The sequence below is a fragment of the Trichoderma harzianum genome (assembly GCF_003025095.1).
Source record: "Trichoderma harzianum CBS 226.95 unplaced genomic scaffold M431scaffold_9, whole genome shotgun sequence".
Lineage (NCBI taxonomy): Eukaryota > Fungi > Ascomycota > Sordariomycetes > Hypocreales > Hypocreaceae > Trichoderma > Trichoderma harzianum.
This window is the reverse complement of record NW_020209257.1, coordinates 521003-545522: the sequence shown is the minus strand read 5'-3', so window position 1 is coordinate 545522 and position 24520 is coordinate 521003. Positions and strand designations below refer to the sequence as shown.

The 24520-nt window shown below is 51.2% G+C and overlaps 8 protein-coding genes across 8 annotated transcripts; 5 read left to right on the top strand and 3 right to left on the bottom strand.

The window, feature by feature from the left end:
• Positions 1–1410: 1410 nt before the first annotated feature.
• M431DRAFT_509952 (hypothetical protein) lies at positions 1411–2501 on the top strand. The gene has a single exon (XM_024919386.1). The coding sequence runs from the start codon at positions 1583–1585 to the stop codon at positions 2123–2125; it is 543 nt and encodes a 180-aa protein (XP_024772355.1). The 5' UTR covers positions 1411–1582; the 3' UTR covers positions 2126–2501.
• Positions 2502–3901: 1400 nt separating this feature from the next.
• M431DRAFT_89644 (hypothetical protein) lies at positions 3902–5547 on the top strand (the record flags this gene model as incomplete). Its single annotated transcript, XM_024924042.1, has 3 exons — positions 3902–4445; positions 4509–5449; positions 5503–5547. 3 exons carry the CDS (start codon positions 3902–3904, stop codon positions 5545–5547), a joined length of 1530 nt encoding a protein of 509 aa, XP_024772354.1.
• A 1751-nt stretch (positions 5548–7298) lies between these two features.
• On the top strand, positions 7299–10746 carry M431DRAFT_483807 (hypothetical protein; the record flags this gene model as incomplete). The annotated part of the gene is made up of 3 exons (XM_024916152.1): positions 7299–8057; positions 8126–9939; positions 10005–10746. 3 exons carry the CDS (start codon positions 7299–7301, stop codon positions 10744–10746), a joined length of 3315 nt encoding a protein of 1104 aa, XP_024772353.1.
• Positions 10747–12879: 2133 nt separating this feature from the next.
• On the top strand, positions 12880–14537 carry M431DRAFT_90012 (hypothetical protein; the record flags this gene model as incomplete). The annotated part of the gene is made up of 5 exons (XM_024924097.1): positions 12880–12925; positions 13008–13233; positions 13301–13350; positions 13422–13682; positions 13762–14537. The coding sequence occupies 5 exons, from the start codon at positions 12880–12882 to the stop codon at positions 14535–14537; spliced, it is 1359 nt and encodes a 452-aa protein (XP_024772352.1).
• Positions 14538–15854: 1317 nt separating this feature from the next.
• M431DRAFT_90152 (hypothetical protein) lies at positions 15855–18146 on the bottom strand (the record flags this gene model as incomplete). The annotated part of the gene is made up of 10 exons (XM_024924116.1): positions 15855–16391; positions 16462–16584; positions 16656–16999; positions 17087–17207; positions 17270–17304; positions 17371–17561; positions 17673–17748; positions 17822–17870; positions 17960–17980; positions 18042–18146. 10 exons carry the CDS (start codon positions 18144–18146, stop codon positions 15855–15857), a joined length of 1602 nt encoding a protein of 533 aa, XP_024772351.1.
• An 817-nt stretch (positions 18147–18963) lies between these two features.
• Positions 18964–20397, bottom strand: M431DRAFT_509948 (hypothetical protein). Its single transcript, XM_024919385.1, has one exon. The coding sequence runs from the start codon at positions 20224–20226 to the stop codon at positions 19174–19176; it is 1053 nt and encodes a 350-aa protein (XP_024772350.1). The 5' UTR covers positions 20227–20397; the 3' UTR covers positions 18964–19173.
• A 774-nt stretch (positions 20398–21171) lies between these two features.
• M431DRAFT_509947 (hypothetical protein) lies at positions 21172–23212 on the top strand. The gene is made up of 3 exons (XM_024919384.1): positions 21172–22010; positions 22287–22600; positions 22677–23212. The coding sequence occupies exons 1-3, from the start codon at positions 21362–21364 to the stop codon at positions 22866–22868; spliced, it is 1155 nt and encodes a 384-aa protein (XP_024772349.1). The 5' UTR covers positions 21172–21361; the 3' UTR covers positions 22869–23212.
• Positions 23064–24491, bottom strand: M431DRAFT_89915 (hypothetical protein; the record flags this gene model as incomplete). Its single annotated transcript, XM_024924081.1, has 2 exons — positions 23064–24266; positions 24354–24491. The coding sequence occupies 2 exons, from the start codon at positions 24489–24491 to the stop codon at positions 23064–23066; spliced, it is 1341 nt and encodes a 446-aa protein (XP_024772348.1).
• Between the last annotated feature and the right edge of the window lie 29 nt (positions 24492–24520).

The window sequence follows — 24520 nt, the reverse complement described above, 5'->3', positions numbered from 1 at the left end:
AAAGATGCCGCTAGGCGCCTCTATTTGGCCCAAACCGCGCTTTAGCGGCACTTTCAATCTGATCTCTTGCTTGTCCGTGGACCTTACACCAACACATCGATGGAGCATGCGGCAAGGCAAGATTGACAATCCACGTGTCGCTGCAGCCACATGACTGCAGTTGAGGTTCATCCAGGTTCAAGTTGGTGTCTGCTTCTGTGCCTTTGCTGTATTGTTCTATAACTGTGCAAGTACCTGTGCCAGTGCTAAACAGCTACCGCATGTCTGTGCCGATACATCACCAAGTTGCACCGAAATGCTCACGTATTCCCCCCTCTTTCGCTCACCTCCTCTTTGCATGCAGCTTGCCGGAGCTTGTCGTCTGTAGGATGCACTACCTGTACGTTCCGGCTCTGCTCCGTATGCATGTACCTGCTGCATGTGGCCACTTCAGTCCCTTTGGGGCCAGCCAGCTTGTTGCGGTCAGCCCAAAACTGTCGTAGCCGATGCTGTCGTTCATCGTCTCCGGTATAACTTGGTCCGACTCCGTCAGAGACGTGGTTATGGAATTATTTCATATGCAACGGTTGCATCCATCATTACAGCAATTCCAGAAGTATCTGCTTGACATGCCTCAATTAATTCTCCAGACAGTAAGCACAACTGGTCGACGGAGATGCCTTGTGTGACTTTAGGAACGCACACTGCTAGGGAAATTTAGAGAATATATAAGGCAGCCTAAGCTTGAGTTAAAGTGTTTCCAAGTAGGTAGGAAACACAAAAGAAAGGCCTGCCTACTAGGTTGATAAGCCTGATCAAGGGAAAATCTGTCTTTAGACACGTGTGACCCTCCTGTAGGTATGCTCAGGATCTTCTTTGTCGGTACAGGGTTCGACTCTCTAGAGCCGATTCGAACACACCAATCCTCCAGTTGCCCGGCAGGCAGTGACACTATGGATGTCATTGTTCTAATTATAGATAGATGAAGACGCCGTCACCGATTTTCCCTGTAGAATCATGATCAACTTGCTATCAGGCCCCGTTCTCTACCTTGGCTTTTTTTTCAGTATTAATAGCTTTAGGGTAGTGTTGAGCTCGTAGGGCGACCTGCCGGCTGAGAACTGTTCCACTCTACGGAGTGCTTTTGGCTGGTGCCGTGTGATAATGGTCTGCAGAGTCGAGGCATTGTACGACGAATTACTTGCTAGCTCAGACAGGCAGCTTAGGGCTGCATGAATGTTGGTTCATTCTCCAGAATATTGGTATCTTTTACAAAAGAGGTACCAAGCAGTTGAAAAACCGGCGTGTTTGTAGGCATCACCAGAGGCTGGCGGAGGAGGCCATCTGATTGGCTACGATCAGCCACCGGCCCGCAGAAAAGTTGCGATGATTCGAGCACTCGGCTTCAATGTGCATACTTCAATTGATCATCGCCGTTGCATCTATCTACGACTCCATTCAGCTGTGTTGCTCACTCAAGGCTACCCAATTTCCTCGAGAGAAGCTAGACAGTCCACGATTATACGAATAGTCTATCGATAGCTCAACACCACGTAAACGCATCCTTTGTCGGTCTCTCCAATACACCCTAGCAGATTGCAAAATGGCACAACAGCCCGAAACACCGCCGCTGCCACCTCGAAATGAATTCATACACAACTCAGCGCTTGCAGGAGCAATCATTACTCCATTAGCGATGCTGCTGCCACCTAGAAAGGCCGACATCCGAATGTTCGTTCTGGTGGGAGCATTCTCACTCTGCACAAACCAACTTGCCTACGAGTACACCGGCCAATCTATATACGCACGAATGGGAAGCCGCGTGGGCTCAATATTTGATACCGGGCTACCAGAAGGCGCAAAGAGGACCCAACAGCTATTGAAGGAACAGAGGGAGAGAGAGGCCGCGAAGAAAGCATCCGAGTCGGAGGGTAAAAGCCGGCTCAAGGACATCTGGATGGGCGGCGAGGGAGAAGACTGGAAAGAGAAGAGGGCTGAGGAGCACAAGCAGAGCTTTCGAGAGGGCAAGGGCATGAGCGATATCATTTTTGACCAGATTGCCGACGTGTGGAGCGGCAACTGGAGAGGCAAGGCGAACAAGGATGATTCTACTTTGGCCGAGTCGCAGAGCGAGAAGAAGAAATAGTCTTGGGGTCTACAGCATTTGGTTGGTGATTTCGATGCAATGCAGCATCTTTCCATAATGATTTTGTACTAGTAGGGTGGCATGATTGTATGATATGGATATGAATATGTATGTACTGGATAGGCACCGTGGCTCAGATATGACGACGATGAGGGGTCTCATTACTCAAAAGGTGTGATGGGTGCGATGGGTGCGAGGGACCAAAGCAGCTGCGTCACCGAAAGCCATGAGGGGCAGTAGGAGGAGAAAAAAATAATTACTCATCTCTTATTGAGTAAAAAAGTGCATTTGACAAGGGAAGATAGGATAGGACAGGGTATTTGAAGCTTAAAATAGGAATGCCTACCTTTCAGCACCCCAAGCTTGATATCCAGCATCTCTCGTCGTAAATTTAATTGTCCATAGGTACCTTAGTGATAGTACCAAACACTAGACGAGTATAGTCATGGTAGTGAATCCTCAGAAAATATGGCTATAGTCGCAGATACTTAAAGAACTGCCTTTCACACCCGGTTTCGACGCTCAAACTTTACGTAGTCGATGGGGTGTTGACTGAAGTTGCTAAATATATCATCAAAATCGGAGGCCCATTATTACAGCCTGGACGTATGTACTCAGCAGCGCCTTGCACTGTGGCGTCACGGCCGAATATCAGAGCTGGGCGATTTAGCAGCACCAACTGTGATGTTCGTATCGCAGTAGTACTAATGCAGTCTGAGCCACCTATTTGTCGTCAACGGGTGTCCTAGTTAGACACAGAAGGCCGTGATTGGCCTCGTGCGATTTGCTTGTACACTTCTGGATCGATGTTTCGATAGAGCCTCCAACTGTTCATGCCCAAAGTGTGCACCTGCTGATTTGTTACCGATGACCTGTCCCTGCTTTGGTGAGACCTGGCGGAATGAGCAGCCATGGTGCGAAAAAGGCGTCAAAGTCCATCCATCCCGTCAAAGGATGTGCGGCTAAGAGCACTGTTAAGGGCAACAAGCTGGACAATCAGGCCAAAATAGCAAAGCCGCCACAGCAATCCAGTCATTTTCTAGCTGATCGACGCCAAGTTCCAGCTCAGCACAGCCCAGCCCCCTGGGCCCACCCACGTCAGCGTGCTGTGCATGCCACTGCCGTAGGATTTTTCGATCGGAGGTTAGTTGGTGGGAGGTTCAAGGTTATTTATAAGGAAATACGCATCAGCTGCTGCTTGCCTTGCCTTGGTCGCCCTTTTGTTTCTTTTCTCTCTTTACGACGAGCCTCTGCCAGTCTTTCGTTTGTTTCATCTTGTCTGCATCTTATAGACGCCCCGCCGCGACTCGAGGCCTGAAACACCGGCAAGCCTGTGCCAATGCACCGCTCAGTGGCAATTTAACGGCCTGATCCATCAAATCATTGCATGTGCACAGGCTGACAGGGGCCTCTGCAGCGTCTGAGCTCCGTAGACCTGGTACGAATCGCTGCCGACGGAATACCAGTACATCGCACATCGTATCCACTACGTAATCGCCTGGCAAACATCAAAGCAAGGCATACAGGTACTAAAGTGTTTGGAGCCGCTTTTCTCCTGCCCTCCTACACATCTCATACCTCGTACCACCCGCATCTTGGACGCATCCATCCATTCACTGAACCTATTGCAACTCACTCCTTTAACGATACAACGCTTCTGAGGACATCCACAAGACAGTCACTTGATCCTGTCCTTGGCGTCGCTTTGCCTCTCCTCAATTCCATCGCTTCTCCTCCTCCGCGTGGCGTCAGAGCCCGCTGGACAGCTCTTTCGCCATGGCTGCCAACAGTTATTACTACGGCGGCAATCAGCAGCCTCCAAACCACCCTACAGCCCCTTACTACGACAGTACGCACGCGCCGTCAGATTCAGAGCTTCCACAAGCCTACAACCCAGGCTATTCGGATGCTCACTATGGGAGCCCATATGGCGCTCCGAACCACCAGCCCCAAACAGGTGCGTCGCCGTTTGATACCGTATTCGACGATCACGCATACCCAACGAATTCGAACTCAGGGCCGGGCGGCGCGAGCAGCAGCGACATCTCTCAACAAGGATTCTACCACCAAGACACGGGCTACTATGGCTCGAGGACGGAGAATATTCCGCTGCAGGACCACACGAGCAAGTCTCCCGAGGCTACTGACCACATTTACGACGCGCCGGCTGGACAGTCAAATCAGAGGCGTGACAAGCGAGGCAAGGTTCGGGTAGGCGAGCTGGGCATGTTTGGTTCCAACAGGAAGCGCATCCCATGGCTAGTTTACATCTTCTCGATTGCGCAAGTCGCCGTCTTCATCGCTGAGATTGTGCGGAATGGTAAGCGCACGCGACTATCTAGTTCTAATTTGCTACACCGGCTCTAACCATGGTATCTTGTAGGTCTTTTGACGGGCTCTCCCATCATGATCAAGCCCCAGTTCAACCCAATGATCGGGCCATCGACACAGGTCCTCATCAACATGGGCGCCCGTTTCCCACCTTGCATGCACAATATCAAGGAAATCCAAGGCTCCACGATTCCCGTGCTGTTCCTCTGTCCAAACGCTACCAAGAGCACGCAATTTTGCCCTCTATCGGAGCTATGCGGCTTCGGCGGCAATGTCCCGGATCCTCTTTTCGATGGCAACGAGCACCAGTCCCCGAGTCCCAATCAGTGGTGGCGCTTCATCATTCCGATTTTCATGCACGCCGGGCTTATTCATATCGGCTTCAACCTGCTTATGCAACTCACCATCGGCAAAGAGATGGAGATGGCAATTGGGTCGATTCGATTTTTCCTCGTCTACATGAGCGCCGGCATCTTTGGTTTCGTCATGGGAGGAAATTATGCCGCCCCCGGTATTGCTTCTACTGGAGCGTCGGGCTCTCTCTTTGGAATTATCGCCCTTACTCTACTTGACCTTTTATACTCGTGGAAGGAGCGACGAAGCCCGGTCAAGGATCTCCTGTTCATTATAATCGACATGGTTATATCTTTTGTTCTCGGGCTGCTGCCTGGTCTTGACAACTTTTCTCACATTGGAGGGTTCTTGATGGGCCTTGTCTTGGGTATCTGCGTCTTACACTCTCCTAATTCTCTGCGAAGGAGAATTGGTCCGGATCCATTTTACTCAGCAGTGCCTGGTGCGGCGGAACCGGGCTCTGTTCCCTTTTACAAGAACCCAGTTGGCTTTTTCAAGGGACGGAAGCCTTTGTGGTGGGCCTGGTGGCTTGTTCGAGCGGCCGCTCTTGTGGTCATCATCGTCGTCTTTGTTGTTTTGATCAACAACTTTTACAAGGTTGGCAATACTTGCAGCTGGTGCAAGTATCTTAGTTGTCTTGTGAGTTTGCGGCCCCCTGTCACTTTGCCAATCGATAAGCTAACGTATTCTAGCCTGTCAATGGATGGTGCGATCTCGGAACCATCAAGGTACAGTAAAGGTATAAAAGGTGTGAATTTTTCCAGACGAAACAAGAAGAGGTAGAAAGCCGAGTGTTTGTCAACATCCAAATTTCATCTTTGCTATCCCATGAGATGTGTGCAAAAGAAGGAAGAGAGCAGAGTGAGAGGATCAATTCTTTACATTATTTATACAGCGCTGGCGTTCAAGGTCGTGGAAGAGGTTACTGTTACACACTCATAAGACAAGGGAAAGAAGGAGGGATGATCTCATAATGGGACGAAAACACTCCATCTTACAGTTTGTATATAGACGATGATTGTTGTTGTTGTTCTAGGTTTAGACTGTCTGCATCTCGAAGAGTGACTGCATGGGAATGGGACCAGGAGAGAAGAGAGGGCCTTTTGCTTTTATTTTTAGGCCTCTGCAAGGTGATTGATGCATCTGGCCACATTTGCGTCGCATCTTGGCATTGAGTGTACTAGAGCAGCCGTAAAGAAGAACTTATGCAAGACAGCTGTTTGCCAGGCGGCAAGTCACGCGACTAGTTACCTGAGAGAATTGCAGCGTGACGACGCTGTTGATGTTGCATCGGTACCGCTACCTGTATGAGTAATTCGCCCACGGCTAAATATCCTTTGCCATTCAGGAATCTTCCTTTTCTCCCCTAACTTTGCTCTCGATGTCTGACCGTTTGTCCTGCGAACCTTCATACTTACGACCTCGTATAGCCCCTTGTCTCAACGACAACACACGACGAGAACCTCAAGAAGAGCACAGCTGAACATGGCTTGACTACCTAGACGGTAATAAGCAGAGCACGCGTCAAGGGAGAACAGACGTGCTCGACACTAAAGGTACGACAAGAATGGGCAAGAAGCCCTAACCATTCCCCCGCATGTCTTGATGATGAATGTTCTTCAATGCATGGCTTAACTGAATGATCCCGCAAGGGACATATGTTGAGTAACAAGAATACACCTCTGATACCAAGCTCTAGCCTTTTCTTTTACAATTACTGTTGTTTCTGGGAAGATCTGCTGGCTAACCCAAGTTATAGGATGTGCTACGGCACAGCCGTTGGAATAGATGATGTCGCGGTCCATCGGTAAGTCCTTTGATCATGTTGATTGAGCGTCATAACGTGAGGTTGGCTTTAGCTATTGAAGACGATAAACGCCACTTGCAATGGCCCAAGCTGTATGAGTCCAATGCACTCTGTACGAGGCGAACGGGGTGTTATGCTTTCTAGGTTTTCATAGATTTGTCATACTTGTGACTCCTGAACATGTAGTTGTACTGCTAAATGAGAGCCACTGTGCTTCTTTGTTTTACCCCTGGCTAGTTAGAAATAGATCAATGTCGTTCTAAAACCAACGGACCGCGAAGGGAGATTCCCGTGGTGGCGTCTTCTGTGTGGAATCTTCTTTTGCCCCCATTTCCTGAGCTTCGTTGGAGACGGCTAGGCCCAGGACAAGCCCAGGAGTACCCCAGAGAATTGCAACCCCGCTCTCAGGGAAGGAGGCTTGAGAGGTACCCTTATACTTCTGCTTAGGTAACGCAGCGACAAGAGAACGCCAACTCACGTGCGAACCCATTAAACAACGGGTGGGTCTCGTCACGTCACGGTCCGGGAGGCGCGTATTGCTGGAAATATCGTGACAGCTGGGATCTCGCCTTTTCCTCCAGGGACCAACAAGTCGCCACAGCATTGTCGCAATTCCCCAACGACAAGCTATAGCTGGCCTTGGTTTGTTTAATTCCTAGCAAGAAGTATCACAACAGGACCATGGCTGCCACAGTCGTTCCTCAGAAGCGAGTGCTGGGCGAGTCCCGCACTCGCCAGAACATCCCCTCATCACCACAGTCCGCCAAGAAGCGGAAGACTGAAATCGACGAGCCTGCACCGATACCTCGCTTCATCAGCTCACAAAAGGGTCCCGGGGCCAAGCTGGGGTCTAGCCAGACGAAAAGCGTGTTCGAATCCGAAGTTCTCGAAAAGCTTAGCCAGGATATATCGGAACGCAAGCAGAACAATACAGAAAAGGACCAGGCATGGGATCGGCCGCCGGTCACGGAGTTTGTCCCGGACCGGGACAGCATCTGCTTCCAGTCCATTGAGGCCGAAGAGGGTACCATAAACGGCGGAAAGGTCGCTGTGAAGCTCTTTGGCGTGACTGCCGAGGGCTACTCAGTCATGCTGCATGTCACAGACTTCAAGCACTACCTCTACGTGGCCGCCCCTCTGTCCTTCCAGGCAAAGGATTGCGCACTATACAAGGCATATCTTGAGACCCAGGTTGCCCAGCACCAGCCTGCAATTCATTCAGTGAGCTTGGCCATGAGGGAAGACATCTACCATTACCAGGGCAACGTACAAAGCCCCTACCTCAAAATCACCGTCACCGATCCAAAGTTTATCAACACGGTGCGATCGACAATAGAAAAGGGCCTTGCAAACTGGAAAGGCATGTGGGGAGCTTTGGATGGAGGCCTGAGAACATATGACAACATCCAATACGTTCTACGATTCATGGTAGACTGCAAGGTAATGGCTTTACTGCGCCCTTGATTTTCCTGCTGTTGTGATGTTTTGGCTAACAGACTGCGGGCTAGATTCAAGGCATGTCATGGGTGGAAGCCCCTGCCGGCAAGTACAAAATGATACCGGAACACAGCCGCCAGTCCAATTGCCAGATCGAAGCCGAAGTCAACTACATGGATCTCATAGCCCACAAGCCAGAAGGAGATTGGGCCAAGATGGCTCCCCTGCGTATTCTTTCCTTCGATATCGAGTGCGCTGGACGCAAGGGGATCTTTCCCGAGGCCAACGTCGACCCCGTCATCCAAATTGCAAACGTGGTCACCAAATACGGAGAGAAGAAGCCTTTTATCCGAAACGTCTTTTGTCTAGACACTACCAGCTCCATTGTTGCGACACAAATTCTAGATTATGAGAAAGAGGAGCAAATGCTTCACGAGTGGCAGCAATTCCTCATCAGGGTTGATCCAGACATCATCATTGGCTACAACACCTCCAACTTTGATTTTCCCTACCTCCTTGATCGTGCAAAGCACCTCAAGGTGCAAGGCTTTGAGTACTGGTCTCGTATTCCCAGCAAGCCATCTAGGGTCAAGGAAACGAACTTTTCAAGTAAACAAATCGGCAACCGTGACACCAAGGCCACAAATACCAATGGTAGATTACAGCTCGACATGCTGCAGCTGGTCCAGCGCGATCACCACCTGCGAAGTTACACACTGAACTCTGTGTGCTCCCAATTCTTAGGCGAGCAAAAGGAAGACGTGCACCACACCATGATTACGGAACTTTTCAACGGAACACCGGAATCACGACGCCGTCTGGCGCTCTACTGTTTGAAGGATGCCTATCTCCCTCAAAGACTGATGGATAAATTGTCATGTCTAGAAAACTATACCGAAATGGCTAGAGTCACGGGCGTTCCTTTCAACTTTTTGCTTTCGCGTGGACAGCAGATCAAGTTCGTCAGTCAGCTTTTCCGTAAAGCACTGGAACAGAAGCTAGTCATCCCCAACATCGCTCCTCAGGGCACAGAGGATCAATACGAAGGTGCTACAGTTATTGAGCCGACGCGAGGATACTACGACGTGCCCATTGCAACTCTTGATTTTGCTTCCCTGTACCCGAGTATCATTCAAGCACACAACCTATGCTACACGACCTTGCTAAGACCTGGAGATGTCGAGAGATTCAAGCTGCAAAAGGACGTCGATTACATCGTCACCCCCAATGGAGACTCCTTCGTTACGGCCGCGAAGCGCAAGGGCCTACTCGCCCAGATTCTAGAGGAATTGCTATCCGCCAGAAAGCAGGCGAAGCGAGAGCTAGCCCAAGAGACGGATCCGTTCAAGAAGGCCGTGCTGAACGGTAGACAGCTGGCGCTGAAAGTCAGTGCCAACTCTGTCTACGGTTTGACGGGTGCAACGACGGGAAAGCTACCTTGTCTTGCGATTGCAAGTAGCACCACCAGTTTCGGCCGTCAGATGATTGAGAAGACGAAGAAGGAGGTGGAGATGAAATATACCATTGCAAATGGCTACACCCACGATGCTCAGGTCATTTACGGTGATACCGATTCCGTCATGGTGAAGTTCGGAACCAAGGATCTCGCAGAGGCGATGAAGCTCGGCGAAGAAGCCTCTAAATTCGTGTCGGCCAAGTTCTTGAAGCCCATCAAGCTGGAATTCGAAAAGGTCTATTTCCCATATCTCCTCATCAACAAGAAGCGATATGCTGGGCTTTACTGGACAAGGACGGAGAAGTACGACAAGATGGACACCAAGGGTCTCGAAACGGTGCGGCGTGACAACTGCCTGCTAGCACAGACTGTCATTGAAAAGGTCTTGCGGATGATTCTCATCGACCGAGACGTCCAGGGTGCACAAGAGTAAGTAAAGCAGATGTTATCGTATGATTAAGGGGGTAGAATGGCTAATGTCTTTTTTTAAACAGTTACGTCAAAGGCACAATTGCAGATCTGCTACAGAACAAGGTTGACATGTCAAAACTGGTTATCACAAAGGCCCTGACCAAAGAAGACTACGCAGCCAAGCAAGCCCACGTCGAACTCGCACAAAGGATGAAGAAGCGCGATGCCGGCTCGGCGCCTGGTCTTGGCGATCGAGTGGCGTATGTCATGGTAAGGGGAGCGGCGGGAGCCAAAAACTTTGAAAAGTCGGAGGATCCAATCTACGTGCTGGAGAACAACGTGCCGATCGACACCAAGTATTACCTGGACAACCAGCTAGCGAAGCCACTGGGACGAATCTTTGAGCCCATCCTAGGCGAGACAAAGGCCAAATCTCTGCTGACGGGAGACCACACGCGTACCATCTCGGTGGCGGCCCCCACGGTGGGTGGCCTGATGAAGTTTGCCAAGAAGACGCAGACGTGCATGGGATGCAAGAAGCCGCTCACGGGCAAGCACGAGAGCGCCGGCGCGGTATGCAGTGACTGCGCGCCTCGCGTGGGAGAGCTGTACAACAAGACGCTGGACCGAGTATCGGACCTTGAGGTGCGGTTCGGACGGCTCTGGACTCAATGCCAGAGATGCCAGGGTAGCATGCACTGTGAAGTCATTTGCAGCAGCAAGGACTGCCCCATCTTTTACATGCGAATGAAGGCCAAGAAGGATCTGGAGGACGCAGGCAAGGAGCTCTCCAGATTTGATGCAGACCAAGCCGCCATCTGGTGAGAGGCTTGAATGGGGGTATAGGTGGGGAACTGCACGATGATGCAACCCCTTATTTGGCTTTATTATTTTTCAGGGTTTTTTGGGGGTCAGACGAGAAGGGTCCGACAGCAGAATGGCTGTATTTGTATGTATCCATCATTGGATGGCGTTTTCTGGAGCGAGTGCGAAGCATGCGTACTCGTATGTGTATGTTCATGTATGGACTAATATGCGTGGGGGTTCATGGTATATCACCATGATTGCCTTTATGATTCTGCAATGCCGTTTTGCGTCAGTAATGTGGAGGGAAGATATACGACTATGGATCATGTATATCGCAAGTTGATTTGTCGGGACAGCGTATCATCAGGGAGAAGATAGAGTCAGTTACGTCCAAGTATTAGCATTGCACAATTCAATTGCAAAACCAAAAACAAAAGAAATGGGGTTCCTGACATCGCCGAGAGAGCAGCGTATATACGTTCGGTGAGAAGGGAGTGCAGAGCCTAGTTATTCCGAGGCCGCGGCTCGAGACAACGGCAATCCATGCAGGCAATTAATTGTTGCGGGTAGTCGCCCCGAGACTAGGAGGGCCGACTAGAGCTGAGAAAGTGTGCTTGGCGTTGTCAGATTGTGATCTGGGTTGATGTGTTTGACGGTGAGCTCCGATACCGCAGGGCGTTTTTTTGGTGGTGATGGGTTTGGTGTGCGTAGGGAGAAACCGGAACGGGGAGATTGATTGATTTGAATCCAGTGGTGACTGACTAATGCCGTTTTTATTGTGCAATGCTGCATTGAGGCACAATGGCTGGGTTCAGTGGTATTGTATGTATTGTAGGAATGGTGGTGTGAAGCAGGCAATGTCTAAATTATGGGGACTAGAATACTATCTAAATATTTTTCAATCTTGTGTTCTCTTGACAGATAGAGGCGTCTTGGTTGGGCTTATTGGGCTTGTGGCATGGTGGCATGCGTTGTTGCTCAATCTTGTTTGCTTCTCGTATATTTTGTGTTATATAGAGATAAGAAAGTCGTTGAAGATATTACACGTGTAAATATGAGTAGGCTCTTCTCATTCGTATCATCAAAGTGTCTTGCAAGAACTGAAGCACATGTCAAACCGCACTTCTTAAGCCAATCGCTACCCTTGCATCGAACTAGCCTCTAATTTTTCGGCTGCATCATCGCCTTTTTCACTAGCTCGCGTGCTTCCCGCATGCCGGTAACGGCGGGCTTGGATCTTAGCCAAAGTCTACGATTGGCCCGCGACGATGCGGCGACGCAATTGAATCTTCAAACGGGCAGCGCGGCGGCGGCCAATCAAGAACGGCGAGGTCGCTCGGATAGGGATTGATAGATGATAATCGATTTGACGCTTTGCCTTGGTTGGTGCAATTTCATTATCGATATGCTTTACTTTATTGATTTGATAGGATGGAGCGTGAATCTCCTTACACACCCGTGTTAGTGATTCGATTCCAGTGATATTGCCGACACTACTGTATGTATATCGGGCGAGTCGCTCATTATGAGACGGGATATTCAGCCCTTTTGGATTAAATGGCGCTTTTTGGGGGCGTGGGGCGTATTCTTCTTATTTCCCCGTGAGTGATTATTGATGATGTCCCTTTTCTGTATGTTTTACCGTGTTGAGAAAAGATCTCGGGTGTTTTTTCTTCCTTTTTATGGTGTTTGTCGAGCAGCGTCATAGACTGACGCCCCCCCTTCGCCTCTCGCAATCTAATCTCATCTACCTAAGCAAGCCCATCTGAGCGACTATCGGAGCCGCCAGCCTGTGGCTTTCTAATATTTTTTTGTTTGGACGAGACGTAACGTGCCATGGGGGTGCCATGGGGGGAAGTGAGGATGGGTTTCTTGGCCATTGAGTTTGGCCGAGATGGCGAAACTTTTGGGTCTTGGCTTTTGGGAGGGAGGCGAAGATAACTATCTATATAAGAGCAGCTTGGTTCCCGCGGTAGAGATGTTTGGCTTTTTTCTCTCTTCTTCTTTTATTTCTTGATTACCGGGTCTTGCAGCTCTTGCTATAGATATTGTTCTTAGAGAGGCTTTGAAGCACGCGACACAAGATACATAGACTCGCCACATCAACTCTATACCGATTACCGACGCCGATACATTCACACTCACATCAAAATGTCTAACCTCCCTTCCGAGCCCGAATTCGAGCAGGCCTACAAGGGTGAGTTTCCCTCTATGAATAGCAAAACTCGATGCAGCAACAAGTCGAGTCTTCTATACGAGACTAACACATCCCACTACAGAGCTGGCCAGCACCCTCGAGGACAGCAGCCTCTTCAAGGAGCACCCCGAATACCGCACCGCCCTGCAGGTCGCCGCCATCCCCGAGCGAGTTATTCAGTTCCGCGTCACCTGGGAGGACGACAAGGGCCAGCTCCGCGTCAACCGGGGATACCGTGTGCAGTTCAACTCTGCCCTCGGCCCCTACAAGGGTGGTCTTCGATTTCACCCTACCGTCAACCTGTCCATGTAAGTTTTGCTTTTCTTCTTGTCTTGTTTTTAGACGAGAACATGTGAGCTGACAAGATGGCTATAGTCTCAAGTTTCTCGGATTTGAGCAAATCTTCAAGAATGCTCTGACCGGCCGTAAGCAGAACCGCCTTTCCCTGATAACAATCAGCAGACAGAGGGGGAAAAGAAAGCTAATCATGAATCAGTCTCCATGGGTGGTGGCAAAGGTGGTGCGGATTTCGACCCCAAGGGCAAGTCTGACAACGAGATCCGCCGTTTCTGCCAGGCCTTTATGCGCGAGCTGTCTCGACACATTGGCGCCGATACCGACGTTCCCGCTGGCGACATTGGTGTCTCTGGCCGCGAGATTGGATACATGTTTGGAGCCTACCGCCAGGCGAGGAACAAGTTTGAGGGTGTCCTGACCGGAAAGGGACTGAGCTGGGCTGGCAGTTTGATTCGACCTGGTGAGTTTCTTCTTCTTACCTCCAATACAGGAGAAGAGAGAGAGAAAGATCTGTGTTGCTGACGAGATTCTGAAAACAGAGGCTACTGGTTATGGTCTTGTCTATTATGTTGAGCACATGCTCCAGCACGCCGGCAAGGGCTCTCTCGCCGGCAAGCGTGTCGCCATCTCCGGCTCCGGCAACGTCGCCCAGTACGCCGCCCTCAAGTGCATCGAGCTCGGCGCCACCGTCGTCTCGCTGTCCGACTCCAACGGCGCGCTCGTCGCCCCCGACAGCGGATCCTTCACGCCGGAGCACATCAACGAGATCGCCGCGCTCAAGGCCCAGCGACGGCCCCTGACGGACTTCCAGTACGGCGACAAGTTCAAGTACTACCACGGCGCCAGGCCCTGGATTCACGTCGGCAAGGTGGACATTGCGCTTCCCTCGGCGACGCAGAACGAGATCAACAAGGCTGAGGCTGAGGCCCTCGTTGCTGGCGGCGTCTTGGTTGTCGCTGAGGGATCCAACATGGGTTGCACCCAGGAGGCCATCGACTTGTTCGAGGCCCAGAGGAAGGACAAGGGCCAGGCTGCTGTTTGGTACGCTCCCGGAAAGGCCGCCAACTGCGGTGGTGTCGCCGTGTCTGGTCTGGAGATGGCGCAGAACAGCCAGCGTCTCACCTGGACCGAGAAGGAGGTTGACGATAAGCTCAAGGACATCATGAAGAACGCCTTCCTCGCCGGCCTTGAGACGGCTCAGAAGTACGTCCCTGCTAAGGAGGGCGAGCTGCCCAGCTTGGTTGCCGGCAGCAACATTGCTGGCTTCGTCAAGGTTGCTGAGGCCATGCACGACCAGGGTGACTGGTGGGCTTAAGCGGCTCTCCACGATCTTTTCTTCTTATTTCCTTGATTTTTCTCCTTTTTTGATTCGAGTAATGGATTAGAAAAAGTGACGTTTTGGCGTTTGGGACTGGTGGTTACCATTGGGTGTTTTTTTTATTGTATGGGATGGACTGTACGGCATTGTTGATATCAAGCGGTAGTTGAGATATCCATCATAGCGAAGATGTTAGTGATAGTTTAAAAGATATCCGTTATAACCAATTATCCGCAATGGTGACAACTCGTGTATAACCACTCAAGCGGGGGACAGAAGAACCAAGACCAGGGAGATTTCTCACACCCACGAGTTAAACCATACGCCTACAAAAGCAGTAGGTAGCTGCTATATCTACATTTCCCTACTATATCTATATTTCTTCAGCAACTGCTAATATATCTATATTTCTCTAGTCTAGCCCAATTAGATTATACACGGCGTTCATGATCTTATCCATGTTGCATGTGGCTAGGTTGGTTGCCAACGTCTCGTTGTGCTTCTCGTCCAGGAATTAGACCTTTGACCAGGTATCATCCTCCTCATCCAGGCTCGTTTCCAGGCTGGCCATAAGGCTCCCTTTGGTTAGTGTCACACCGTTTCCCAGGTCTGTCACCAGGCCGTCGTAGACTTCCTTCCACGTCACATATCGCTCCTGGAGTACACTTAAAATAACATCCATCACCGTCCATCCTAAAGGAGTAGGATTATCCTCACTGTCCTCCTTTGCCACCGGTGGGAATACCGCCTTCGTAACGAGAACCTATAGCTGGTCCTCTCCTCCTCTTCCGTGGATGATAGTGCGAGGGGTCTGTCTCAATTGTTCCTCCGTTATTGACAGTCCCCCAACAAGGATAGGCATTGCCCTCTGGTCCAAGGTAAGGCTCATGCCGTCAGGGACAGCAACTCCCAGATCGTACAAGAGTCCCAGGCTGCCCCACATAACTACTACTATATCTACATTTTCCTAGTAACTGCTACTATTTTTATATAATAAAGTTCGGGTGCTGGCTAAATAGGCGTCCTACGAGTTGGTTATTAGGTGATCATATTCCTGAATATATGTACGTATTTATTTTACGGTCTTGCTTTTTCTGACCTTCGCTTGCCACTATGGCCAGCTGGCCATATCCTTGTTTTACGACTATAGGCACTCTTCACAATGGGCAACGTCTAGGCCTATATAATTGTAAGTCAACAGTCTGCCAATTCAAACAAGTCCATTATCTATCTACTGGGTATCTATATTAGATGCACACTCACTACGCCCAACCCATCTTGATCGCAATCAACATCCTCTCTAGAGTTTCAAAATCATTCTTCATCGGCTGACTCTCCTGCCAGCAGCTGCTCCTTTATGCGCTGACTGGGCAGCCACCTATCTTCCGGAATGATCCACCACGACACAATGGCAAAGATGGTCACGGCGCCCATGATGACGGGCGCATAGTTAAAGGTATCGCCCGTGACAGGGAACACATACGGCGAGTAAAGCACAGCAACAACCCAGCCGTTCCACAGAACGGAAATTGCCTGAAAGGGCTTGCTCCAACGACCAAGGCTCCATGCTGGCTTGGGGAACGTCTTTGGTGTGAGGAAGAGCCGGCCGAGGCAGATGAGCCCGTAGGCTGCGGCTGAGGGGACACCGGCGGCCGAAACGAGAGAGGTAAAGGCTACCGAAGAGGGCAAGATAGTGCAAGTGATGATGGAGGCAACAACCCAGACGACGATGACGGCGTTGCGTGGCTGGCCGTCGACGACCTTGGAGACCCAGGATGACCAGGGCAGGACACCGTCTCGGGCAACGGCAAAGACGAGGCGTGAAGCAGCAAGAACGGCGATGGCGGTGTTCTATCGCGAAAAGAGTCAGCATGATAAGCTATGGAGCGAAGAACAGATGCTGAAAGGGGAGTAAACATACAAACCACAGGGCGACAATGCAGACTACGTTCATGAAGATGTGGCCGCCTTGCCCGAGGATCACGGCGTAGAGCGGCACGAATGGCTGAACACTTCCGTAGGAGAAAAGTGTATCAGGGTCGGGCTGTGAAGAAATTGCATGTCAGATGCGAACACAGCTCGATATTCATTCAATGGGCATCATAGAGAACTTACGGTGCAGAAGAGAAAGAGGATCACAACGACGAAGCCGCCAAGCCCGCTGACGACGGTGCTCCAGAAGATGCCCCTGGCCGCAGTCACGCTGGCATTGCGCGTCTCCTCGGCGACATGGCCGGAAGCATCATAGCCGATGAGGATGCCGGCAGTGGCGAGATATGAGAGGCACCAGTTCCAGCCGGGAGAGGCGCCCGTGCCATTATAGGTCGTCATAAAGGCATCATGCGCAGAGCGGAAGCCAATCGTGCGGACGGTGCCGATGGGCAGCCAGATCATGTTTAGGACGAAGTCGAGGAGGACGAAGCCAGTGGAGAGGTAGAAGATCCATTTGAAGTATTTAGCTGTTTGGGACGTGTGAGTTCTTGATTTATAGGACTTTATAGCTTAAAGGAAATGGGGATGAGAGGAGCGTAGAGAGATATACTCACGGGGAAGAAGATTCCATATCGCTGCGAGAGCGAGGAGGACTTCGGTGCAAATCCACTGGACGGCACGGAACTTGACATCTGAGGGATCTGAAGGGAAATCAAGATTAAAGACAACAATTTCCTATTCACACAGTTGTTAGCTATATATCGCCACCGGGCAGTATAGATGTTGACAAGACATACCGACAGCATATAATTAACAGCTCCCTGTGTGTTGCCTGAGGTAATTCTTGTCAGCTACTGGACTCTTCATCTCATCTCAGCCAAGACATCTACAAACATACTTGCACAGAAAGTCGTCCAAGCAGTGGTACTCCACCATGCTACAATGTAGCCCAACAGGCGTCCATATCGAGGCCCGCCAGCCTCAGCCGCCCAGAGGTAGATGGACCCAGCAAGCGGCAGCGACGAGCAAATCTCGGCAATGACGGCGGCGCTGATGAAGCTGAAGACGCACGTCACGATGAAGCTTGTCCTATTGAGGGGAGAATCGCCGTGAGTACATGTAACAAGACCAGGCTAAACAAGACCAGGCTAAATAAGACGAGGCTGTCATCGCGATGGGGAGGAGGGGGATGAGTCTCACCAGTAGGCGAGATTGCCGCCGGCGGCGATGCCGGTTGAAAAGGTGACGCGGACACCGCCAATGAAGTACAATGCAGCTGTTTATGAGTGTGAGCTATTGATCTTTTGATGATTCTCGTTTGGTTTGTTGGAGTTGGGTGAGATGCATACCAAAGGTGGTTGAAAAGTTGTGAAACAAGTTGAAGGTTCGATGAAGCACCTGCAAAAACGACCTCGTGTGAGATTTTCCGGCTACACTTGAAAGGCAAAACGAATAGAATTGTAAGAATCAAAGGCCTTTGAACATACGGGCTTGTATCCGAGTTTCGTCTGTCGTTGTATTGTTAGCACAAGTTTGACGCCATCGCAAAGACGCTGCTCAATGTCTCACCAAAACGCGGGTATCCGCGGTTTCTTCGACGACACCTTCAACGTCGTGGGTCTTTGAGTCGGTTGGCGCATCGTCCCTGACGGCGGGGGGCGCTTCTTCAATCATATTCTTTATAAAATAATCCCTTTTTTTCCCTTTTTATTTATTTTTTTTAAAACAAAATTTCCTGAAAATAGCGACGGGAATAAGAGGAAAAGAGAATGGTCGTGAGTGAGTCGGGTGAGGAAGTGTTGCTTCCCGCTAAAATCCCCCGGCCTTGCTTGAAAGGATTAAAAAAAAAAAAAAATATAGCTCGCCATAGTGAGTTGAGATGTGATAGATACCCGTAGATAGCGAGCACAAGCTTAGAGTTCTCACTGGAGCCCGTCCCACGTGGAGCGGCCCAACAGCGCTTCGGCCGTATATTGCTCGTATGATGGCCGCCGGGGATTCGATTCCAACGCCCGGGTTCTTTGTCGTATCACCGACTCCACAACAGCTTCAGAGTGGCAAGTTTTGTCATTGTAAAATAGTAGAATCATCAGGAGATTTTATATCTCGTTTTTCTTTTCTGGTCGGCTTTTTTCATTATATGATTGAAAGATTCTTTGTTCTCCTGATTTATATCCCAGCAAATGATTTGACTTTGTGTAGCGCGGTTGGCGCTTCGGGAGCAGCAGCTCTAATATGGATTTTTTATCACGCAATTGCCGTGGTTATATCTCCGAGTCGACTTGGTTGGAATATGCCGAGAAATGAAAAATGACAATCTTGCAGATATATGCAGAAAGTAATTGATAATCCTACGCTGGATGGCTTACCGAGTACATATATTCAAGTGGCTTCAGGGTAGCCCAAGACTGTACAAGACGAACCGCTCACACAATATGAAGCTTGCGTACACTATTACATCACATAACCACGAGGGCCGCAATATCATTTACAGCTGTTTTCTGTTTTCAAAGTCATTCTAAATTCCATTATTCATTGCTTGTGCTTCTATAATCAATATTTCCGACAGCGACCTGTCCTGAGAAGATTCAACTACATGTACCCATATTCCTTGCCCTACTAATAAGAAAAAAAATTACTCCAGGCTCGGCCATCATTCTACAGTCCCCTCACGGCATTACTTGTTCCTCCACAGACCTACTCAACTTGAAGAGGGTTGCTTTCCAGGCATCAACACCAGCCACAGCGTTTGGGTCTTCAGTTGCAGCATCGCCCCCTCGTCAACATCGAGCCCAGCAATATGCGGCTCCAGTGCCCTCATCTGTCTGCCAGCATCGCTCTCCTTAGTCTCCCAAGCCAAACTTAACAACGTATCCAGCGGCATTCCCAAATGATGAGCCAACCCAGCGGAATCAAACAGATGTGCATGCAAGCCGCGCATGTGCAGCCACTCTTCGTTTGCAACGGCCGCATACGTCGCGGCTCTCTCTTGGGGAGTTCTCGGCCTCTTGGTCACGGCATCAATGGCCTGGCCAGGGAGCGAAAGAGTGGTACCCACGACGCCTAGGGCCGTTGATATTGGCAGTGAGATGGTGCCGCCGATGAGGCCCATGGCAGCACCTATGATGTTGCCCCGTTTGGCATTGTCTGACACGTTCCTGCTGATGGACTTGGCGTGGGCAGCAACATTTCTACCCAAGTTTTTGGGATTTTGGCCAATGTGAGCAGCTACATCGGTGGCATGTGAAAGGGCACGATCTGATATGGTGGCCGTCAGGAAAGCCGAGATGGTGGTCAGAAACGACCGCCATGTCTCCTCGGTTATGCCATAGCTGAGAAGAACAGGGGCATAGGCCACCAGGAAAGGCGAGTCTGGATCCGGTTTGATCTGAGGAAAGGCTATGGTTCGGGCGGCGCTGGAGCTGCTACTGGATGACCCGACCTTGTAAACGGGTGGAGGTGCAGTCACGGAGCCGTCTTTGCCTTTGCCATCGGTAGGGAAGTTAAATGGTGAAGTAACGGTTGGGGCCAGGGCTGAGGTTCCGGCCGGCGGCTGCGGTGTTGATGCCGAGACTGTGGCAGAAAGCGAATGGGAGACGGAAAGTGAAGCCGAATCTGACGGCCCTGAGCGCGACTCTTCGTATGTCGGCACCGGGTCGAAGGGGATCACCTCTTGCGGAAGCTCAGCCGGTGCGCCGTGAGATTCTTCCGGCTCCGGCTTTGAGCCGCTTTCACTTTCGCTTCTTTTTCCCATGACTAGAGGATGACTAGAGGATGAAATGATTGTGCACCTCTTGGTATTACGAAGCAATGGCGAGTCAGTGGTTTCTAGACTGGAATCAGCGAGGCGGAACCTTGATTTATTTGTTGTTTTGCACGACTGCCTTTGTGAGTGTGTTTAGTGGCTATGCCGGTTACGTCACAGCCTACCTAGTCAGTTTAGTTGCTTGAGGCACTGACGATACAACATCAGCCTTTCGGCGGTGTCTCTGGCCAACCGCATTCCTGCAAGCCGCCTCAATCCTTGCGAAGCTTCTGCCGCTGCGCCACGGATGCCTCGCGGACAAACATCGGCTCTGCCGACCGCCTTTGGCCCTTGGACCCCTTACATTGGGACTCCTGAGCGAAGGAATGGGATCCTGAGAGCTCTAGAACGGAGCAGCAGTGCGGCTATTCTGGTTTCGGGTAGCGGCTGGATGTGTGGCGTGGGAATGATGGAGAAATTGCGGCTTCGCTTTCGTTTTTGCTGTGCTGACGACGTCCCGAGTCATTCAATCATTGTTTCTAGCAGTTAACCGAGCTGATGTCGGCCTGGTCTTGTCTTGTGTTGCTTTGATTATGGTTGCGGGAGGCAAAGTGAGAGACTCCGTCAAGTGTAGGAGGCGTTATTGCCTTGCACTTATACGCTGGGGATGCAGAATCTAGGAGCTTTGACAAGCATCACAAGAGTTAGGTACAGGTACCGCGATCTCCAGCCAGAGTTCTTGTTCAACATAAAGTAACCCATACCGCTTCTTGTCAGCCGGGGGTTAGTGGCCTTATTAGTGGAGACTCCTGTCCCGTTTAGGAATTTGCAGCTCTTCAGTTGAGCTCCCGTGATTGGCCAAACCCCGGACAGCAGCCCCGGTTAACTCGGTACTTATGATTTCTACATTGCTATCCCGGTCAACCTCAACTCTGGCGAAACATCACAGGTGACGCTCCTTTAAGCTTATTCATACGCTATTTCCAGTGGCTTCTGACACTTCTCTTGCAGTACGAGTGAATTAATGGTGGCGGGCAAGCCCCTAGCAAGCCCAGTCAGACATATCTACCGTCTACACCTTCCCGCTTGGTCTTTCTCGAGAAGCCAAGTGTTTCTGCCAGCTTCGTGACGAAAGACTCCGGACATGATACATAATTCTCTTCAAAGAGTGGACGACAACAACGACGACATGCTGCATCAACCGCTTACCATTCCTAGGCCGCCTATTCCTCGGTCAGCACGGTCCTCTTCCAGCAGTTCGACCATTCACTCCTCCCCCGCCGCAACCACCGTCATCAAGCGCAGTCCATCCGTAATCAAGCTCCAATTCATCAACACAGCTCACCCCAGTGAATCTACCTCCGCCAAACGCATCAGCCAGATCCGGTCTCACGTAGCCAAGGACTCCCATGCCCGGCGCCGCCAGCGCAAGGCGTCGTGCAAGACCGGCAAGGCCTGCTGTTCATCATCCGCATCTGCATCTGCAACTGCAACTTCAGGCGTGGCTGCGGAATCGCCCGCCCGGTCCGAGAGTCCGGACGACTCCACCTCCACAAAGAAGGCGGTTGCACTGCCAGTTCGAGCACGGCTCCCGCAGTCTTCGTTTCTCGATGTAAAGGAGGGGGCGCTCTCCCGGGGGTTTCGGAGAATTGCACCAAAGACGGGAGCAGCCCTGGATCGGAATGCGGAGGTGCCTTGCCCGAGGCAGATGATTGGCGATGCGAGGAGGGATGTGTGGAACGGGGCCTTTGCCTGGGATTTGACGGATGACGAATACGCAACGTTTAATTTCTGTAAGTGTAAACGCCAATCACCAACACCAATCACCCAACACCACTCCATCCCCATTCTTCATGCACGAGTACAGGTACAGTGTCCTATCGCTCCCTACGCCGATCTGTCTGTGGAGTATTTCCTATTGTTACCTTGCATACTGCACTACCATGTACTCCTACATGATGGGCGCATACATGTCAGGGCGTCTCGTTATTGTGGACTACTTCTGTTTTTACTTCATATACTGCTTAATCGGGCACAAACATGCGCTGACCTTGTCTCCAACTATCAAGACTTGGATTGGGTTCTCAAGTATGGCTATGAAATCTGCTTCCCCCGCGACCAGGTCGCTCCCGTCATGAAGCGCATGAAATCATCCTATGTTCCCTTTGCCATCAAATACCCTAGCCTCCTCGCCTGTATTTTCTACATAGCCTATCACAGGCGCGCCCTCAACACGAAAGATCCGGAAGAGGCAGCCAAGTGTTACTTTATGGTAGAGCGATACCGCCTTGCTTGTATCGAATCGATGAAGAGGGCAATCGAGGGTGAAGAGCGGCCGACGTATCAGACTATTACGCTGGCTATGCAGTTGTGTTCAGAAGCGGTAAGTCGCCATCTCGTATCGCACCGGTCGGCGGAGCTGGCATAACCTGCGGAGCAACTGCTAATCCATGTCGCAGTACTTTGAGGGACACAGCGACGTCTCATTTACCCATGCCCATGCCGCAAGGACCATGGTATCAGCAAGAGGAGGTCTCGAGAGCTTTGAGAACGCGGGTGTCTATAGCCTCCTCTCTTTCTTGCTGGCAACATCAGTGTACAGTGGGAATTACTGGTTCGTTCCCGGCTGTGCGAGGGCGCCCGAGGACTAAATAAAAAAGAAGGGATGTTAAGATTGAGATGGTGGAATCAATTATTATGTACATGTAAGATAAGGTTATGTAAATGGGTGAGGTTCAGTGTCATACATGGCGTTTCTTTATATACATTCATAGGTTGCCTCATACGGTCTCATGCCGTTTCGTATGCTTCATCAATCCATGCTGTGCATGATAAATGTCCGGGTATCAAATCATGCTTAAAATCTCTCCCGACTCGTAACCCCATTCCGCTTCCAAGTCCTTTAATCGCCATATGGCACCCCACCCCGTCGTTCTGTCGATAATCTTGAACAGCCGAGCAACTTCGAGATGTTCTCTCGGATGTGTCAACAGCCTGCCTGCAATGTAGAGAGGCTGGATGGCATTGATCAAGTTGCCGCGGTGGGGGTTCGTCCACGATATGCCACACACTCGCTGGGCATGCCAGACGGCCGAGTACTCGAGCGTGTTGGGCAACGTCTCACCAGGCGGCCTCATCTCCAGCATGACTATGCACGCCGCGTGGTAGAGCTGGTTGCTAGAAATGGCCGCCCAGTGGGCAAAGAGTATGATGGGGAAGATTTGGCTCTCGCTGGCCTCGGTCGTCATGATGGGCAGGAGGCACTTTGGCCGGGTGTCGCGCCAGAACTGCAGCTCGGACCAGAGGCGGCGCCACCGGTCGACAAACGGCCGGTCGTCGGTCTCGTCGGGCTCGCCCAGCTCGACGAGCCTGACTTGACGATACATGAGGTCGCAGGCCTTTGCGCAGAGGTAGACGGCCCAGTTGGCGTGCATGTCGGGGGTCTCGCGGCCCTTTTGGTAGAAGATGCTCTTGACGAAGTCCTCGGCCTGCGATTTGGACGTGCCAAGGCCCTCGGGCACGGGGGGAACCCATTTGTCCAGGCTGAGGACGGTGCTCTCTGCGCCGCCGGAGATGATGGCGCCGCACAGCTCCATGCGAGCGTAGCACCAGAAGACGGCCTGCAAGAGACCACCCGAGAAGCCAGTGACTTCGTAAAAGGCAAAGAGCGAAGCACAGCCCTCAATGTGTCGCCTCCAGTTGCGTGGACTGCCGGACATGAGCTCCAGCACGGCCAGGATGCACGCCGTGACGAGCATGTTGGGGTCCTTGGCCTGCAATCCGGGTGCCAGCAGCCGGATGCTCTCTTGGTACAGCTCGAGGCTGTCGTAGCTCTTCTCCAGACAGGCCTTTCTCTCCATCTGCCGCGCCGAGAAGGCGAGCACGGCGTAGAACAGGCCGGGCGAGCTCTGTGCCAGCAGGGGCACCTGGATGCCAAAGTGGCGGGCCTCGTCGAACTTGTCGAGGTACGGGGAGCACTCGATCACCCAGTTCTTGAGATACTTGACGAGCCTCATCTTGGGGATCGAGACCCGCGAGAAGTCGAGGCTCTTTGAGGACGGCACCGACGCCCGGTCATGGTCCGCCTCATCGGAGGCCGGCTCGGGAGTTGCGCTCTTGCTCGGGTCAAGACTCACTCCAGCAAAGAGCAGTCCTCGCAGCTCTTCCTGAAGCTCGATATATCTGGGGTTGGCAGCGTAATCATCAAAGGGAGAGAGCGAGGTCGGGGACATGAAGGCGTCCCCGTCAATATGGTTAGTCGTTGGATCTTCCATTGCCAGCGGCCATTGGGTGTGGGCGTGAT